The sequence below is a fragment of the Xiphophorus couchianus genome, chromosome 16 (genome assembly GCF_001444195.1).
Source record: "Xiphophorus couchianus chromosome 16, X_couchianus-1.0, whole genome shotgun sequence".
NCBI lineage: Eukaryota > Metazoa > Chordata > Actinopteri > Cyprinodontiformes > Poeciliidae > Xiphophorus > Xiphophorus couchianus.
Window position 1 is genome coordinate 10,128,873 of NC_040243.1, and position 18,306 is coordinate 10,147,178.

Genomic DNA, 18,306 nt, shown 5'->3' on the forward strand with positions numbered 1-18,306 from the left:
TCAGCTGTAAACTTTTTTTTTACTTTCTAAATTATCTGAGATAGTCCAAAGAAAATCCATCAGTGTACATAGCAAGAGTACCGGAATAGTCGGAAAATGCTGACTATGTCCTTGATACATAGTATCAAGAACAAAACATATAATTTTTGTACATTTGCAAAGGTGCAATCTGGTTTTGACTGTTTTTCAAATAGATTTAACAACATTGCCTGAATAAAAGATAAATTATTCAGTTTTAGTTTTTTTAGTTTTTTTTTTTTAAAACAAAACATACATCCAGACAACTATAATTTACATTTATTGTTTTCAATTAATCTTATTTTCGGTCGCAACATATACCATAAATATCTTGTTTAGGTTTTGATTGACAAAAAATTGCATTCATTTTGTGTGCCAAAAATTTACGTCAGCAGTACATGGTGCAGAAGATACAGGTGTTAGAAATATCCTACAATTATTCATGAAATAGATTTGGCTTTTTTTGTTGTTGTTTTTTTGTTTTTTTTAGAAATTTCATCATGTGAGACATAAATGTGAGTACATTTCTCAAAGAAATGTACCAAAATATTTCAGTCACTCTTTTTTTTTTATCAATTTTTTTTAGAAAAACCTTTTCTTTGCACACAAAGGAATAGAGACCAAAAAGTAAAATTAAAAATAAAATTGTAATAAAAACATTTTTATTACAATGGCACAAAAAAAATTACAGATTGTTCTAAAAGGCGAGTGAAATTGTTGAAAAAATGTTGTAAACATTTCAAATTCTTCTCAAAATAAACACTTTGCTCACATGTTATGCCCTAAGGATAAAAACAGCCAAAGTTATGCAAAAATAACATTTAAAAGAATGTGTACAGCGTCCAGAAGGCTATGTGTTTTCCAGTTTGCAGACATTGCCTGTCTATATTAATTGGACATATTCATTTAAACTAAGCTGCTATTCTGCGGACAAACATTTATTTAAAGCCTTTTAATTAACAAAGAAGATGATTTTATGTAACAAACGCACATCCTCTCTTCATAGACATTTCTGAAAATTGACTTTAACTTTTTTCCTTCTCATTCTTTTACCTGTATTATCAACCACTGATAATAAGACATAGTACAAACACAAACCAATGCACTGAGAACACTGCACACCAATACACTTGATATATACAGTAGTTTTAAATTGGAGCGTAACAAAACACACCTCAGTGCCCTCTTAATGATCTTAATAAATTCAGGTCTGCGGAGATTAGACTTGAAGTAGGCAATTTTTTTCCTTTCACCCCAACCCCGAGTCTGAGAAGTGGAGATTACTGGAGGATTAGAGTCCATTGGAGTAGCTGGCCTCCCAAATTCATCCTTAAAATATCTCAGGAATGCTGATACCCCCTCTCATGATGGGAACCGTTGAACCTGATGGAGGCGCTGTTTAGTGCCACCTCCATGAGCAGGTTGCTAGGTAAGAGCTGGGCAGGACAGGGAGTGCAGTTGAACTCACATTGTCTCTGTGCAGTTTGGGGCAAGTGACAGAAACGAGGCTTATTCACATCACAAAAAGGTTTGAGACATATTTAACATTTAGGAAACAGACAATTAAACGGATTTTGAGATGTTTTATTCTTTTCCTCAAGGGCTTCATGGGGAAGGAGCTGTTCTGCTTCACTAAACTGCAGCTTTCTTCGACTTTGGTACAAAGGAGGATCTGTCCGCCTCGCTGCAGGTAGATAACTGTGCACAGGTAGTGTAACACGAAACTGAATCATGTGACCAATGGGAATCTTTGAAGAAAAAAAAAACAAACTGCTTTGCATAAAATGTCTACTGAAAGAGCAACCTTGGATGTAGTCCGGTGGTAAAAACACTTTGAATCAATTTTAGGAGTATTTCAGTACCTTTTTTGGATCTATTTTTTTTTCATCCGGATGATTATTTATGCGCAGAAGTGAGGCGGAAGCTGCTCGTGCGAGAGGAATCAACCTGTTCGATGTTTTCCCGATTTGCTTCGACCGTCCGGATCAAAGCAGGTAGCTGGGTGTTGTCTTATTTAACTTAGTCAACAGATCTTATAAGGATAAGAATTGAAAGTCGACTTTTCTGTTTTAAACTTATATTCGGATTGCAACACATTATCTATTTATAGGGGTTTTCTTTTTATTATTATTTTCAAGCAGTCTGAGCAGGTTGATGGTGATTCAGCAGCAGAATGAATGTGACTCAGTTTGTGGTATCAGCTGCCTGACTCAGCCACACAATACAACAATACAGAGTGTCTGGGTGAACTCAGAAGAACATAAACCTCCTCTTTAATAATAATGATAATAACACTGTGTTTGTAGCAGTTAAAGGGAGGCGTTAAGTTCCCCGAGCGAGTGGTGGAAGCAGTGAAATGGACCCAAGCTGATGCTCAGTAACCCCAGCCTGCCCCGCAGAGATGGCTGCCTGTCCAGAGGTGCTGCCCTTACCTGAAGCCGTGGTTGGGAGCGTTTTACTGCTGGTGCTGAGCAGTAATCCCGTATGGGGTGAGTAAGCGACCATTCTCCAAACTCCTACACAAATGAGCTAAGCATCTGACCACACCTACATACACCCCCCCCCACACACACGCAATCACAACTTTAAATCTTTTCAAAAACAAATCTTCAGAGACAAAATCGGATACATGTAAAGGCTTGTTAGTGTTTCCTAAGAGCATTACATTTAAAGAGACAGGTGTATTTTTAAGAGACAAGGCTGTCTACAAACTACACAGTCCCGCTTTAATCTTGAATTTAGACAAAATGTTTCGCAGTGTCCCTTCTCTGACCCTCGGTTGTTATCAAGTTGTACTTTCGTCTTTGAAAATCTCACTCTTTGCCATTTGGTGAATGATTAACTCAGGATACCTTAGGCGCAGGTTTCAGTTTTCAAAACAAGACTTTCTCTTTAACACGACTCAGGATACCTAACACAAGCAAACTGGGCAAATTTGAGTTTTTTTCCCCTCTATATTGTTCAAACCTGAATGGGATGTTGACTCTGCATTACTATGTTTCTCATCTTGCTGCTTATTCGCTCTGCTGGTTAAGGAGTTACTATGAAACTTCATGAGGTAAGCAAGCAGTTACATGGCTGGACAAGGATCAAATGGCTGATAAGCAGTGCCTGACTGGAGGAGTATCTGCTGCTGGTTTCTCGAAAGTGGTCAACAAATAATTTGCTGAGCTGCAGATTTGGTTTGCTTTTTTTGTCTTGATCTTTTGCAAACAAAATTATAAAAAGAGTAGGGAGTAATGTAAAGTAATGTACTGGTGTTAGTAATTTGACTTTATTTTTGTTAGGTTTTCATTGTGAAAAAAATATGATTTAACATGGACTTCTTGTTAAGGTTCCATGTAGGAAAATTATGCATTTTGTCAATTTGCTGATCCTAACTAAGGCTTTTATCCAATTATTGGGCTGTTACATCTCAGTTATGACTTGTAAACCAATTTTGTTACTATGTTTAGCCAATGTTTAAATCAACATTATGAGATCAGAGCTGCTAATTTTGTGATATGGACACTCAGGCCATTTTACCTTGCTAGTACTGCGTTTGTATTCTACAAGGTTATGGAAAGCATACTATGGAGAGTTGGTCCATGTTGACATAATAGCATCACACATTTCTGCAGATTTGTCTGCTGCACATCCCTGATGTGACGAGCCCTTCCTCCACGTCCAGAGGTGCTCTGTTTAATTGAGATCTGGTGACAGAGGAGGTCACCACAGTGCCATGTGAAGCAGTATAGAAATTCAGCAAAACAGACATTTTTTAAATAATATAAAGGACTGAGGGTTGCCTGTGTGAATTGGAGCTTCTATTTATTTTTCTTAGCTGAAAGAAATTATACCTAAAATAGTCTTCTGCTGATGTAGCCCTTCTGCTTTAAGGTTTCACATGTTCGGGCAATCAGAGTATTCTAAATATCTTTGCTGTAGCAAAGAGTTTCTGGATCTGCTGTTGCCTTTCTGTTATCTCGAAGTCTGTCCGTTCTCCTTACGCTCACTGGATATTTTCTTTCTTTTCGACCATTCTCTGGGAAATTGGTGTGAGTCCTTGCAGATTAACAGTTTCCAAAAATACTCAGATCAGCATATCTGCCACATTTGGCACCAATGACCATACCCAAAATATTCTTCCTTTTTCTTTGTGATGATCGGTTTGAAATTGAGCAAGTCATCTTAACTGCATTAAAATTCCCAAATGCATTAAGATGATGCCATGTCTTTGACCCAGTTACACTTTGTGTCAACAAGCATGTGAACAGGCGTACCTGAAAGAGCGGCTCCTGAATGTAGGTGGATATTTTTCAAAAACTTGTTTTCTTCTATAGTGGACCTGGAAATAAAAACAAACATTGAAGCTAAGCTAAAAATGTTTAACTTTGTTACTTTTACTGTTTACTTCACTATTTATTCACAATGTGTAACTCACTAAGTATATTATAGAAAATGGTCTTGTAAAATAAATTTTTGGACTCACAGGTCAAACCGTGCCTCTAATCACAAACCGTTTAATAAATATAGGAGTCTCTGAGGTTTGTTTTTGATTTGTGTCCTGTGGTCAGTCAAAAATGGTATGCGTGGCACAGAAAAATATCTCCGACAATGATTTTATAATCAGTTTCACTGGGACCAAAGTGACGTTTAGATTTGCATTTTCTTATACAGGAAATTCCAATGCTACGACCGCCAGTCCCACTAACAACACAGTAAGTGGAATTATTTTGTAATGTTCTCTATAAAATAATGTAACTCAAGATAAAGATATGTGAAAATTGTATAAACTAATTAATTGTTCTATAGCAGGACATGTTTAAGCAGAAATAATTAGCAAAATTCAAAATGTAGTTGAAAAAAACCCCTGATCTGTGAGGATAAAAGTTGAATTAAGAAGTGATTATTTTTAACAACACGTCTGGCGTCACCACTAGAGTTAGCACAAAAATGCAACTGAAGCATTTGTTACTTTATATTATGAAGTGGCAATGGAATCTGTGAACTTGTGAACTAACTGTTTAACTCCTTCAGCGACCAAACATTGCAGTTATCGTGGCCCCGACAGTCACTCTGGGTGTTCTGGCCATAGTTCTGGGCGTTCTCGGCTGGCTGTTCTTTGTGGTGAAGAAGAAAAGACAAACCGAAGGAACCTACAGGCCCAGCGCCGAGGAAAATTCTGGCCCTTGCAGCGTGGCCGCACCAGATGCCTTACAGCTACCAAAGGAGGAGAGACTCATTTGAGATTTGTGCAAAATACCAAAACTGACAAAAAGTTGCAAACACTCGGTGTTGCTAAGTGACGTGGCTTTAAGCTGATAAACTGAGGAAGAACTTCAGGTTCAAGACAGGATGGGGAGTGAGTTTTTAAACTCCACAGCATGATGCATAAACCCACTGCTTCCTTTTTAAACAAGCACTGAACTGCACTCGGCAATCTTATGGAGGGAATCAAGAACAATTAAACACTTCAATCAACTCTGAATGTCAGATAAGCACATTTGATACTGCAGTATTTCATAGGCATTAATAATTGTAGCTATTATATGTTTTCTTTTTTTGGGGGGGTTAGTATCCATATGCCAATGTAACACATCACTTGATTAAGCCCATTATGATGTCACTTTTAAATCTATGCTGATCTATAATGTCAGATTATTTTTTTCAGCTAATTTCATTTGAAATGAATATGGAAGTCTCTTTTTATTTGATGAATTATATCAAACATGATTTTATTTTAACCTGAACCTGCTGTGTAAATATGAAACAGTTTTGATTTTCTCCAAGCAAAAGCAAAAAAGCTATCAAATGTTTACACTTTGAAGTATTCTTGGAGCAATCATTATTTACAGTGGTATTGTTCATACATTTCATCAGATCAATTCTGCATGTTTATTTATGCTTTTACCAATTAAATAGTGAAATATTAGTTTGTGTTACTGAACGTGTCGGTCGAGCATGAAGATGGTGGACAAAATGTGGTTGGGGAAACAGATGTCTAAACTAATAATTAAGTATCAACACGTACAGTTTCTGAACTTACGAAAAATATTCTCAGGATGAGAAACCTTATCATTGTATTTGTACAAAAAGTCTCAGAATGGTAAAACAACTTTGCAGATAAGCATTTCCTGTAACAAGAATGTGAGAAGAGTAAATGCAGAGTCATGGTTTAAGTTATTTGTTGAAAAATTAGCAGAAGGAAAGCGCTGTTCTTCTCTACCATCCGATATTCATAGAAAACAGACTGAACTTTCATTGTCCCAGGCTTCAGTTCACACCATGGACTTACTGTATGTTACAAACTGATTATTCATAATGAAAGGCTGTCACCGATAGCTCCAAGTAACTTTGCTATCATTATCTGATTGCAAAGTTATCAGATTGGATTGTAAAATATAAACAGTGTTGGCTATAAGTCTACAAATCTTTAATTGAGGTATTGATTATAAATTATATATTATATCTTTTTTCCTTTGGTACTGAAAAGCCTTTCATTAAGGTGAAGCAGCATTTTTACAGCATTTTTCAAAAGAATGTGAGACTACCTTAGTAACTAATAATTTCACACAAAGACTTTTTGACCTTTTTGGGAGAAATTGATAGATTCACTCAGTCCATAGATGACTAAGGTAGAGCTTTCTACAATATCTAATGGATTGAATTTAAATTGTGTCAAAATTCACCTGCCTCATGGTTCTGCTAAAACCTGGTTTTTGCTCCCCTTTCTTACATTGAGCATGTAAAGGAAGCAGTTTTTCTTTGATGGTTTGGTTAATTAAGGGAAAGCAATCCAAATAAAACCTGGCCCTTTCTAAAGAAGCAGTAGCCAACTTTGTTAAAACATTAACTAACTGTGATTAACCATATTCCTTTGCTTTAGTTTCAGTAGCCACACCCAGGTCTGACCTAGAGAATCACTATATCACCAGAATAGACAACGTGAAGAGCGCCAAGATTTAAGGAAATTCAAGGAAAGATGAATAGTCATTTAAACATGAATGGGTTACAGAAACCTTCCCAGGGTTTTTGATCTCCAGCGAACAGCAACAATGAAAACGTTTATCCAAAAATAGAAGGCATGGAAGACTGATGAACCTTTCCAGGAAAAACTGGTTTATCAAAGCATGAGTGCAGTGATAACTCCTTCTGTAAGTGTGGGTAAAAACATATCTTGGAAAATTGCAAGGCTAAAATCACCATTGCTCAAACATAAAAGAAAGGACAGTTTCACATTTCCTAAAACATCTTCTTGATGATCCCCAAGACCTTGAAGAGATTACACTGTCGATTGATAATAAAAAAAAAAGTACGTTTTGTAAGGCGTGGATTCTGTTTCATTTAACATGAAACTAGTACAGTCATAATGAAAGTCAAATAAGGTGGTGATAATGTGATAATCTGGGCTGTTTCAGTGCATGCATGCTTGACTTGACTGTGCAATAGATAATCCTGATGGAATCAAGTGAGATAATTTGGCATGAATCATGAATCGCAGCTCACTTGGATTGGATACCACACAACCTGTTGCTGGATTAAAAACTACTCTGCAGACAAGAGTGGGTCAGGATTCCTCCACAGGGATTTAAGGGACTGACTGCTGGGGGCAAACTGGCCCTAGATTGTATTTAACAAAGCTTTCAGTGTAGCAAAAGTGAAATCTGTAAGGGGTCAAATGTTATGTTTTATTGAACTCCATGTAAAGCAGTACATAAATATCCAGTCTTTAAATCTGACTGATTAGTTTGAACTGTTATTGCAGTAATCTTAAACATATTTAAAACATTAAAGATGATTTACAAATTAATTAAACGAGTCTTTATCAGTGTCAGTTTTAACTGTGCTTTATCTTTTAAAGTTCTTGCGTTAAGCACAGGAAGGCAAGTTTAAACCAAGCAAACTGTTTGTTCTCAAGAACAGAGATAAATGGGAGCCAAGATTGGAGGAGTTATTATTTAAGCTGGTAAAATTAGACTGGATCTGCTGAAAATGAAGTTGGCTGGGTAAATATTCATATGTTAGAAATTACTGCTTTTAGGTGTATTTATGTAGAATATTTACAATCTAGAAAAGCTTCATCAGATTTTGCATGTCTCTAGATTGCATCAACACTTCTATAAACATTTTTGTCCAATTTTTATTCTATATTTGAAGAAAAATATAAAATGACTGCAAGTGGCTTTTAAATCTTGTTCCTTCAATTTATTAGCCTAAATTATAGACTGTGATCAAACAATCTTAATATTTAACAGACAGATCTTTTCTAATTTTCTCTTTTGTTTTCAAAAGGTTTGAATTTAGGTTAAGTATCTAAATACGACTAAAGATACCACAAATAGATCCTCAGGATTGTCTTCAACAAAATAGCACTGATTGTTAAGCAGACGTTTGAGATTACACTAAATGAACTCAGAGGCATGGAACAGGCCTTTCAATGTGATTTTATTAAATTCTTCACTTTCAAGGCTTCACAGTTAAAATCACTTGCTTTTGAAAATAGCAAGGCAATGACAAGACAAATGTATGGAGCTCAACGATCCAGTGCTTTCACAACATACACGACTTTGTAAACCAATCACATCACTAGTACTAGTTAATATCAACATCTGACACTAAAGCAACAGCAATCTAGTTTGCTCAATGTGGAGAACTTCTCCATTTCAGAAGGGAAGGGTGGAGTAAAAAAAGGGCTAGGAGATGGGTGATGTAAAATGAGGTATGGCAGCTGTGTGAGACGAGGTTATTTTATGCGACTTCCTCCTCTCCCTCCTCTTCAAATTCGCCCTCCTCCGCGGTGGCGTCTTGGTACTGCTGGTATTCAGACACCAAGTCGTTCATGTTGCTCTCGGCCTCAGTAAACTCCATTTCATCCATACCCTCGCCTGTGTACCAGTGGAGGAAGGCCTTGCGGCGGAACATAGCGGTGAACTGTTCGGAGATGCGCTTGAACAGCTCCTGGATGGCCGTGCTGTTGCCGATGAAAGTGGCGGCCATTTTGAGGCCACGTGGCGGGATGTCGCAGACAGCGGTCTTCACGTTGTTGGGGATCCACTCCACAAAGTAGCTGCTGTTCTTGTTCTGCACGTTCAACATCTGCTCATCCACCTCCTTCATGGACATGCGACCCCTGAAGACGGCGGCGACGGTGAGATAGCGGCCGTGGCGCGGATCGCAGGCGGCCATCATGTTCTTGGCGTCGAACATCTGCTGGGTGAGCTCAGGCACTGAGAGGGAGCGGTACTGCTGGCTACCCCTGCTGGTGAGGGGGGCGAACCCTGGCATGAAGAAGTGCAGACGGGGGAATGGCACCATGTTTACTGCTAGTTTACGGAGATCGGCGTTAAGCTGGCCGGGGAATCGCAGGCAGGTGGTGACCCCGCTCATGGTGGCCGACACCAGGTGGTTGAGATCTCCGTAGGTGGGAGTGGTGAGTTTCAGTGTGCGGAAGCAGATGTCATAGAGGGCTTCATTGTCAATGCAGTATGTCTCGTCTGTGTTCTCTACCAGCTGGTGGACAGAGAGGGTGGCGTTGTAGGGCTCCACCACGGTGTCGGACACTTTGGGAGAAGGCACCACGCTGAAAGTGTTCATGATGCGGTCGGGGTATTCCTCACGGATCTTGCTGATGAGCAGGGTGCCCATCCCAGAGCCAGTCCCTCCACCCAGCGAGTGAGTAAGCTGGAAGCCCTGGAGGCAATCACAGCTCTCGGCCTCTTTCCGAACCACATCCAGGACAGAATCCACCAGCTCCGCTCCTTCTGTGTAGTGACCCTTAGCCCAGTTGTTCCCAGCTCCACTCTGACCTGTAGGTCAAAATGTTCCACTTTATTTATCATTCACAGAGAAAATTAAAAACAGTGGATTCACATTAAATTTGCCAAACGTACCAAAAACGAAGTTGTCTGGTCTGAAGATTTGCCCAAATGGTCCAGATCTGACTGAGTCCATTGTACCGGGTTCCAGGTCCACTAGGATGGCACGGGGCACATATTTCCCACCTGAAAATATTGAGAAATGATTAAAACCATGAAATCTTATTATTGTTTAGCATTGCTAATGCTGGATCGGCAGCCTACCTGTGGCCTCATTGTAGTAGACGCTGATCCTGTCTAGCTGCAGGTCGCTGTCTCCATGGTAGGTACCAGTGGGATCAATGCCGTGCTCATCGCTGATCACCTCCCAGAACTGTGAGGAAAAACAGGCGTGGTGGTGAGTGAAGTAAAACAACAAGTTAACTTTATTTCACATTTTTACCTACTGGTATAAAAAACATATAACAACTTTGCATTTGCAGAAATGTAGGGTTTATCAAAAGCAAACTAAATGGTGAAAAACAGATCCAAATAGCAAAGCATCAGTCTGAAAAACTTTCTCAGAAGTAAACAGACATGTTTACTTCTGATGGCAATGATCTGATAAATATCTCTTTGCATATTATATATATAAAGAGATATATGCAATCTAATATTTAGACGTAGAAAAGTGTGGGTATAATTGGTCAAGCAGAAAAGATTGGACTGAAAGTGGTTTGATGAAAATAGGTCAGAAAAAAGGGGGGAGGGGAGGCTGCTCCTCCACCGACAGTAAGGACGCACAACACACGATCTGATTACCGTAAAAATTTAATGCTACAGTCAGGAAATATATATTTATAAACATTTGATTTTATATTCATTTCTATAGCCAGTTTGCTTTTGTTGCAATTAAATAATTACCACAGCGCATGCACTGCAGAAAATATCACGCGCTAAATTGATGATTAATGTTTTGTTGCATTTTGCATATTCAAAGCGCTGCAACGATTTCTGATTCGCTGCACGGAGTTCCTTCTGGAGAATTCCGAGAGGATGGGTTAGTGGCCGCCGACCGAGGCGCGTCTGCTTGAAAATCTGCACAAACCTTTCCACGATGCAAAGGTCTACACATATAAAACATTAACTACCTTTGCTCCGATCTGGTTTCCGCACTGGCCCGCCTGCAGGTGCACAATCTCGCGCATTTTGGGCAGAGAGATGGGAGGATGGTCGAGTAGGAGCTGGGAATCTGAGCGCCGGAGATACACAGGATGATGGCTCCCTGTTGCAGCCGATTGTGCAGGACTTTTTTGCGCCGCCTTTAAGATTCTCTCTACTGGCCTGAAACGGCGGTGCAATCTGACGTCATCGCCATGGCAACCAAAGACTGGAGGAGCCAAAACCCAGTGGAAATGGTGGATAGGATGTGAGGAGCTGCATCACTCCAGATTCTCTCACGAACCGTCTGACCCGCTGCAAAACACAGACATGCACACACAGTGGGCATGCGCTGAGACTGTGGGAGGCAGTTTGATCAGTTACTCATGTTTGGCATGAAATTATATAAAATGTGTAAACATCAGTTTTATTTAGAACTTCTTTGTATTTCAAAATACAATGATATTAAATACAAAATACTTTATTTGGTGGCATACTGGAACTTTGGCATGTTGGTGTGAACCGAAAAGGACCCAAGAATCAGCTGATCTTAATGCAAAACATTTCCCTTGCTGGTTCCCTTCAGTTATCAAAATGGCACTGTAATTGCTGTTAATTGTCTCTCCAACTTTGCAACTCGGCATCAGATTACAAAGAGAATAAAAATTTATATATGACTTATTCTGCCCGACTAACAATGCCAAAAAAATAAGTAAAAAATTTTGCCAAAACAAGTTGATAATGTGGGAGGGTGACATTGATGTATTATATTCAAAAGTGCTTTTAATGTAGCTTAAAACTTAAATAATGTATTCAGCATTCATCAGCTCACATGGTGTTTAAAAGCAACACCAGGTGCTGAATTTAAATTGTTAAGCATTTCATATTCATAAAAAGCACAACTATTTAAATGATATAATTAACAACTGCCTAACTGCTAAACTGAGACTCTAGGACGGCATGTGTTGGAACCAACGCTGAAGAGCTTTCTTTTTTAATACTGAGCGTTTGACATTCGCAAGGTAAGGATCATGTCTCTCCCAGAGGAGGATCTGACATGTCCAGTGTGCTGTGATATCTTCAGGGACCCTGTTCTGCTGTCGTGCAGCCACAGCTTCTGCAGGAGCTGTTTGAAGAAATGTTGGGACACAAGGGCAAGGGAATGTCCAGTTTGCAGAAGGAAAGCATCCAAATGCCCTCCTCTGTCCAATTTAGCTCTGAAGAATGTCTGTGAAGCTCTTCAACAGGTGAGGAGGCAAAACTCTCTGGAGGAGCAGGGGAGGTGCAGCTTACACGGGGAGAAGTTGAAGTTGTTTTGTCTAGCTGACGAACAGCCCATCTGTGTGGTGTGCCAGACTTCCAAACTTCATAAAAATCATGACTGTTCCCCGGTTGAAGAGGCACTTCTGGGCTGCAAGGTAAGGGAAATAAACCGCCTTTTTGAGAGCTGTTGACAGAATGCGGTTCTACTAGTCCGTCTTGATTGTCAACCGTCGTGTGAGAGAAAGAGACAAGATCAAAAACACCCGACGTGATGTCTGCTGATTGGACATGTTTGGCTTCCAGGACAAACTGGAGTTCAGGCTGAAAAGCTTGGAAAGCAAACTGGAGTACCTCCAGAGAAAACACAGGACCTCTGCTGACATGTTGGCATACATTAAGGTAATGCATGGTTAAACAGAAACAACAATTATTTCCATAAAGAAGACAGAAAACATTAAAACGTGTTTCTGATAATCTTCCTGACAGTATCAGACACTGACAACTCAAAACAAGATAAAAAACCAGTTTGAGCAGCTACATCAAGCCCTTTGTGATGAAGAGTCGGTCCGGAGAGAAGCTGTGAAGAAGCAGGAAGAGGAGAAGACTGAATCGATCAAACAAAAAATGAATGAACTTTCAGCAGAAATGCTTTCTGTCACTGAGACCATGTCTGCCATCAAAACACAGCTCAAAGAAGACGATATGATTATATTACAGGTTCGAGATGCACAACGCAGCAATACTCCTGAGGGTTAAAAACACACTTATCCTTAATGCTGTTTTGTTTCTTTCAGAATTTTAAAGTCACTCAGGGAAGGTAGGTTGCTAATATTTTAAAAACATTAATGTTATAAAATACATGTATGGTGTAATTATTACTCTGTTTTAATCACAGCGATAAAGATATGGAGGATGATTTTGATGACATGTCGGGTTTACTGTTAGATGCAACAAAACACCTCTCTAACCTGAAATACAGTGTCTGGGAGAAAATACTGGACAACATTGACTACAGTAAGTATATTTAACAATTGTATAGCAGAAGAATTGTCCACCGCAAACCTGATTTGTAGGTGATCAATACTCTTTGGCTAATTTTCTGCTTTGTAGCCTCTGTAACTTTAGACCCAAACACAGCACACCCATGCCTCGTCCTGTCCGAAGACCTCACTTCCCTCCACTACTCAAAGCAGCCCAGATGTTGCCCTGACAACCCTGAGCGTTTTCACGTGAGTGCAGAAGTGGTAGGAATGACCTCGCTCGGCTCAGGAAGCCACCACTGGGTTGTGGAAACAGGAAGTAATCAAGACTGGCTCCTGGGCGTGGCCTCATTGTCTGCGCCGAGGAACGCTGAGGTCGCAGCTCGGCCTGAAAAAGGCTTTTGGACTTTGTGCTTCCGGGACGGAGAGCTCAGAGCAATGAGCTCGCCACCCACCCTGCTGACTGTTACAACTAAGCTCGAACAGGTCAAAGTTCAACTGGATTACAACAAGGGAACTGTGTCATTTTTTGACCCTGTGGACAATTCGCTCCTGTATGCTTTCACGCAGACATTCACAGAGCCTTTATTGCCATATTTTTATACACAGAGTAGTCACCCTCTGAGAATAATGCCAGAGAAGGTGCTTATCACAGTGCTGCGTCAGTAAGTAGGTTTTCTTCCTTTCTTTCTTTGTAAGGGTTTAGGCTCCTGATTTAGTTCTAGGAACACAAGCTGAGCCAAATATTAAAATACGTGAACAGTGTCGTTATATCTGATATGTTCTTTAGAAGATCGGCCTGTGTTTTTTTGTTTTGCTCATAGGACAGTAATAGAAAATACTGTAGTGATGTATTTTCCCCCCTCTGTGTAATTTTGTTGCTGCCTTGTTGTGTTTGTCACCAGTAGTAAAGATTCTTTGTGAAGATCTTGGCTGATTTGTCCTATTTTTTGTTGTGAGATGTACATATTTGGGATTAGCTCAGTGAATATGATAAAGATAAAGACAAATTCACGTACAAAAAACCCCAAAACAAAACAAAGTGTTTAATTTCTGTTCAGGTGACTGAATGGAATGTTACATCTACTGTAGACCAAAACATATCGTTGTTGCACAAAACACAATGGCATAGCAAAGGAAAGTTTGACAAAACTTCATATTTTAAATGACATAATTTCTTTTTTATGGTTTATTTTTATACACAAGAGGGCGCCAAACCCAAACAATTGACTTGTGAGTAAAAGTTATTACATGCCACTACATTTCATGTCATAATGAGGTTGTTACAATATCAAGCTGAAATGGACAAACTATTATTATATCATTACACGTTTTCTCAAAACTGCTTTTATTTACTTGGCATGAAATTAACATTAGATCTAAATACATTTCTAGAGGACTCCTTCAGTCTATTTCATTACAGTATATTTTGTCTTCATAATGTAGTCTTACAAATCTAAGCTGTTGGCTTTTGTGTGGATATATTTGTATTTTTTTCTGTGGTGATGCAGGAAGTGAACTTCTTAATGCAAGCATCTGGAAGGAAAGGAACCTTCTCCAGACGGGACAAGTAGACAAGTGGTTGGATAGTGCTGCTAATGTTTAGAAAAGCAAAGCCAACAGGCTGCACATAGCAACGAAACACATCGGGGGTGTAATGATCTTCAAACGGAAACAGTGCAACAAGGGGCAAATAGTTGAAAATAATGATACGGAGGATGGAGAGCACCATGTTGAAAGCCTTCTTCTTCATGGGATGCATGTCATCTTTTCCGGCGCCACGAGATTTCTTCAGGACCCATAAGATGCTGGCATTACAGACCACCATCCAGGTAAAAGTTGCAAGGACCTCGCCGGTGAACACCTTCTCAAAGTTAGGAAAACCACCCACCATCTTGGCTGTAGAGTAGGCAAAGGTGAGACAGAGTACCAGCAGTGTGAGGTTTAATCTGTATTTGATGGGTTTAAGCTGCCCAAATGTGATCGGAAAGAGCACTGCCACAAATCGATCCAGGCAGATGCAAGAAAGAAACAGCGGGCCGCTGGTGTCTTTAACACCGAAGGAAAACTTAACAGCTGCCCAGACCTCTTTGCTATGCCAGATGTAAAGATTTAAAAAGTTGAGGGGGGTCATGGTGCCAAAGTAGGCATCCATGAAGGCCAAGCAACCCAGGAACAGGTCTGAAGTGGACGGTTCTTTGCGATTGTGGACAAGAATTGCAATGACAAGCAAGTTGGCAGGTATTCCCACGATTACATTGATGATTTGTATGGTAAGGTCAAACAGAACTCCCTCAAAGTACCTCTCACAGCCATCAAACACGCTAAAATGTTTAACAGTGGCGTTGACATTAACTGTGGTGTTGTGAGGGACTTGTGCAGAAACAGAGGTTGAGTTAAGTGGCAAGAAGTATCTGTCCATGTTGACCAGCAAACGCAAGAACTCTGAAAGAGAGAATGGAACAAAAGTCGTGGTTGTTATCCAACTTATACAACAACAGCGAGAAATAATTTTTCCATGAAAGCCCAGAGTTATCTTGATGATTTGTTTCATTCTCTTAGCCTTTTCCCAACTGAGCAAAACTCCAAACTGTCACATCAGACAGTTTGGAGTTCTTTATTAGTCCCCGTGGGTTGTGATCTCTCAGCAGTCGAATCTCAGCAGGAACAAAGTGGCTGCAGAGGCAGCTGTTAGACAGTAAAAACATGTTACAAACACCAACAGGACCTCTCCTCAGGCTGTTATTTTGTTATTGTGTCTGTGTGGGCTCTCCTCCGGGAAACACGACTCCCTGAACGAGAAGATGTCTAAGACACTTCAGAGACTCCTTCGTCCTTTCATAGGAGAATAAAAGAGCATCATCTCTCAGTTTTAAACAGCAAAGGTCATACTTTGCGCGCTGACAATAAATGATCGTAGATGTTGTAGAGCTTTTTAAAGGTCAGTCGCTACATGCGATTGTTTCTAAAGCTATTTCTGAACAAAGAATGCTAAAATGGGAAATAAATGTAATACATTTGAATGATGAAACGCTGATTTAATATATGAGGGTCACATAGGTGTTGGCTGCAATCTCTGTATATTTTCCTGGAAGTAGGAACACAATCTTCTCTGCAGATTGTATTTAAAGCTAGAAAACTGTTTGCTGCAGCTCTGATTATTGCTCTGCACACAATCTGAAACTTAAACACTCTCTTATAGTCATTACACCTAAGCTGCCTCCAGCTATGGACTACTGAGACCAGCCTGTGATTATTCCTTGCCATCAAGGGGACTGATCTGCTTTATTGTAGACCTATTTTAGCCTCAGCCCCCCTGCGAATGATGTTTCCAATCTCCCTCTGCTACAGGCCTCACCTCAGGCCAGTCACACTCCTGTGGGATTAATCACACCCGCAGAGGACTGAAGTTTTTAACCAATAAGCTTTTCCTTCGAGATTACAGCCAAAGTCAATTGTTTTCTTTTTCTTCAAGCACATCTTTTGACAGTGAAATAAACAAAGCACAATCTGAAAGATTGGCTGTTTGTTCGTCTACAGCATGAGTAAATTTGCAGTTTTGGAGTTGTTGAAAAAGTGAATCGAACCATTTGCATATAATTTAATTACTTGTGTGCCTGACTTATAAGGGGTAAAGTTTGTGCTATCAAGTTATGAAAGTAAACTTTGTAAAAAATGTGTTTAATGTTTGCGACTGAAAGGTTTTCTGTCATAAAAAATCATTTTAAATAACCATCCATCGTCTATACCTATTGGGCGAGAGGCAGGGTACGCCCTGAACAGGTTGCCAGTCAGTCAAGGGGCAAACAATTTAAAATAATATTCATTAATTGTACTGTAATATGTATTTGAGCATGCTTTATTTTCACTGGCTTATGCTAAGTTGGCGATGTTGCCTTTATGCCTTTAAAATATGCTGGAAATCACAAAAAGCATCAACTTTACACACACTTTGTCTTGATACTGAAACTAACAGTCCTTTATATAGAAGAACAAAAGTTGAAATCCACATTGAAGTAAAAAATAGTTTCCTTTTGTAAGTTAGACCTACAAACTTTACTCATCTTCCCTTTTTCCAGCAGATAATGAAAATAAAATACTTTACTGATCCCAAAAGAAAATTAAATGTACTTATTCTCATAAATTCTAGTAAATAAAGTCAACCTTTAACGGCTAGAATAAATCGATTCTCAAACTCAGTTTTAGTGTACTTCTTCAGACACTTTTTATGACACAACCATTGAAAAAATATGTACGTAATTGTTAGACCTCAGAGTTTATACTCACCGGTTTGGTATGTTCTTCTATCTTGACTCCTACGATTGATGCAGGGTGTTGTCCAAAGGCGCTCATATATATGTTGTCTGGTGTGTCATCTGTTTGACGCCAACCAGTGAGGGAGGAACATTTAGATATCAAGAGAAAATATGGACCTCTTCAGTTGAGTGCTTTCGATTTTTTTTTTTATGTGGGAAAGTTCTTTGTGTGTCAAATGATGGTTATCATTTTACACCCGTGTGACACATTTATCTACAGGGCAGATGTTGCCGTGTCTCTGTCTTGATTTAAATTTTTAAACCTTTTCTGCTAATTTTATCAAGGGGTTTGCTGTGCAATGCATGCTTTTGCATCCTCCCTTCCTATTTGAATATTTAGCATATGGACTTTGAAAAGATCAGCCCTCTAAATTTCACAGAGATGAATCTGTTTGGATTTACCCCTCTATTACTAGAGACATTTAGTTCAAAGGCACAGATGGTTTTAGAACATCTCCACGTCCCGGTCATGCATCCAAAAGAGGATGCGGAGACTTAAAAAAAAAAAACAGGTCACGAAGGCCGTCTCTGCAGAGTCGATTAAAGGGACGGAAAAAAAGGAATTGGAGATTTGTGTCAGTGGGTATTAGAAGTGATTGTTTCTGAGAGTGGCTAATTGCATTTGAGGCACTGTGTAGGTAAGCAGGACCCAATGTTCTGTTCCCATGTGGGGAGATGAGACAAAACCCACGATGATTGTTGCACTAATGTGTAAATCACACCAGAGAGATGTACAGAAACCAGTGCGAATTGGTTGCATTGGCTCTGTTGTGCCTGAGGAGGCAGTAGTGT

At 39.5% G+C, this 18,306-nt stretch overlaps 4 protein-coding genes across 6 annotated transcripts; 2 read left to right on the plus strand and 2 right to left on the minus strand.

The window, feature by feature from the left end:
- The first annotated feature begins 1,418 nt into the window (after window positions 1-1,418).
- crb3a (crumbs homolog 3a) lies at window positions 1,419-6,421 on the plus strand. 3 transcript variants are annotated; one of them, XM_028041872.1, is made up of 6 exons: window positions 1,419-1,546; window positions 1,620-1,726; window positions 1,929-2,012; window positions 2,325-2,507; window positions 4,678-4,718; window positions 5,038-6,421. In XM_028041872.1, the coding sequence occupies exons 4-6, from the start codon at window positions 2,420-2,422 to the stop codon at window positions 5,245-5,247; spliced, it is 339 nt and encodes a 112-aa protein (XP_027897673.1). In that variant the 5' UTR covers window positions 1,419-1,546; window positions 1,620-1,726; window positions 1,929-2,012; window positions 2,325-2,419; the 3' UTR covers window positions 5,248-6,421. The 3 variants fall into 3 exon arrangements, with proteins under 3 accessions (XP_027897673.1, XP_027897672.1, XP_027897675.1); XM_028041871.1 differs by having other exon boundaries at window positions 1,620-1,708; XM_028041874.1 differs by having other exon boundaries at window positions 1,620-1,708; window positions 2,328-2,507.
- Window positions 6,422-8,425: 2,004 nt separating this feature from the next.
- Window positions 8,426-11,315, minus strand: tubb4bl (tubulin, beta 4B class IVb-like). The gene is made up of 4 exons (XM_028042685.1): window positions 10,946-11,315; window positions 10,080-10,188; window positions 9,891-10,001; window positions 8,426-9,806 (listed from the first exon to the last, which is right to left on the minus strand). Exons 1-4 carry the CDS (start codon window positions 11,000-11,002, stop codon window positions 8,749-8,751), a joined length of 1,335 nt encoding a protein of 444 aa, XP_027898486.1. The 5' UTR covers window positions 11,003-11,315; the 3' UTR covers window positions 8,426-8,748.
- A 572-nt stretch (window positions 11,316-11,887) lies between these two features.
- LOC114160208 (zinc-binding protein A33) lies at window positions 11,888-14,130 on the plus strand. Its single transcript, XM_028042684.1, has 6 exons — window positions 11,888-12,373; window positions 12,522-12,617; window positions 12,705-12,935; window positions 13,013-13,035; window positions 13,114-13,232; window positions 13,329-14,130. Exons 1-6 carry the CDS (start codon window positions 11,987-11,989, stop codon window positions 13,865-13,867), a joined length of 1,395 nt encoding a protein of 464 aa, XP_027898485.1. The 5' UTR covers window positions 11,888-11,986; the 3' UTR covers window positions 13,868-14,130.
- A 154-nt stretch (window positions 14,131-14,284) lies between these two features.
- LOC114160231 (G-protein coupled receptor 183-like) lies at window positions 14,285-17,733 on the minus strand. The gene is made up of 2 exons (XM_028042711.1): window positions 17,486-17,733; window positions 14,285-15,643 (listed from the first exon to the last, which is right to left on the minus strand). Exon 2 carries the CDS (start codon window positions 15,618-15,620, stop codon window positions 14,655-14,657), a length of 966 nt encoding a protein of 321 aa, XP_027898512.1. The 5' UTR covers window positions 15,621-15,643; window positions 17,486-17,733; the 3' UTR covers window positions 14,285-14,654.
- Window positions 17,734-18,306: the final 573 nt, after the last annotated feature.

What these genes read in the sequence shown, in the direction of transcription:
- LOC114160208 (XM_028042684.1), top strand. Translation starts at nt 11,987, where the DNA reads ATGTCTCTCCCAGAGGAGGATCTGACATGTCCAGTGTGCTGTGATATC. An exon ending in ACGATATGATTATATTACAG is followed by an intron (nt 12,936 to 13,012) that starts GTTCGAGATGCA and finishes TGTTTCTTTCAG; the next exon opens with AATTTTAAAGTCACTCAGGG. An exon ending in ACTGGACAACATTGACTACA is followed by an intron (nt 13,233 to 13,328) that starts GTAAGTATATTT and finishes TCTGCTTTGTAG; the next exon opens with CCTCTGTAACTTTAGACCCA.
- crb3a (XM_028041872.1), top strand. Translation starts at nt 2,420, where the DNA reads ATGGCTGCCTGTCCAGAGGTGCTGCCCTTACCTGAAGCCGTGGTTGGG. An exon ending in GAGCAGTAATCCCGTATGGG is followed by an intron (nt 2,508 to 4,677) that starts GTGAGTAAGCGA and finishes TTTCTTATACAG; the next exon opens with GAAATTCCAATGCTACGACC. An exon ending in CCAGTCCCACTAACAACACA is followed by an intron (nt 4,719 to 5,037) that starts GTAAGTGGAATT and finishes TAACTCCTTCAG; the next exon opens with CGACCAAACATTGCAGTTAT.
- tubb4bl (XM_028042685.1), bottom strand. Translation starts at nt 11,002, where the DNA reads ATGCGCGAGATTGTGCACCTGCAGGCGGGCCAGTGCGGAAACCAGATC. An exon ending in GAAACCAGATCGGAGCAAAG is followed by an intron (nt 10,189 to 10,945) that starts GTAGTTAATGTT and finishes TTTTCCTCACAG; the next exon opens with TTCTGGGAGGTGATCAGCGA. An exon ending in CTACTACAATGAGGCCACAG is followed by an intron (nt 10,002 to 10,079) that starts GTAGGCTGCCGA and finishes CAATATTTTCAG; the next exon opens with GTGGGAAATATGTGCCCCGT.
- LOC114160231 (XM_028042711.1), bottom strand. Translation starts at nt 15,620, where the DNA reads ATGGACAGATACTTCTTGCCACTTAACTCAACCTCTGTTTCTGCACAA.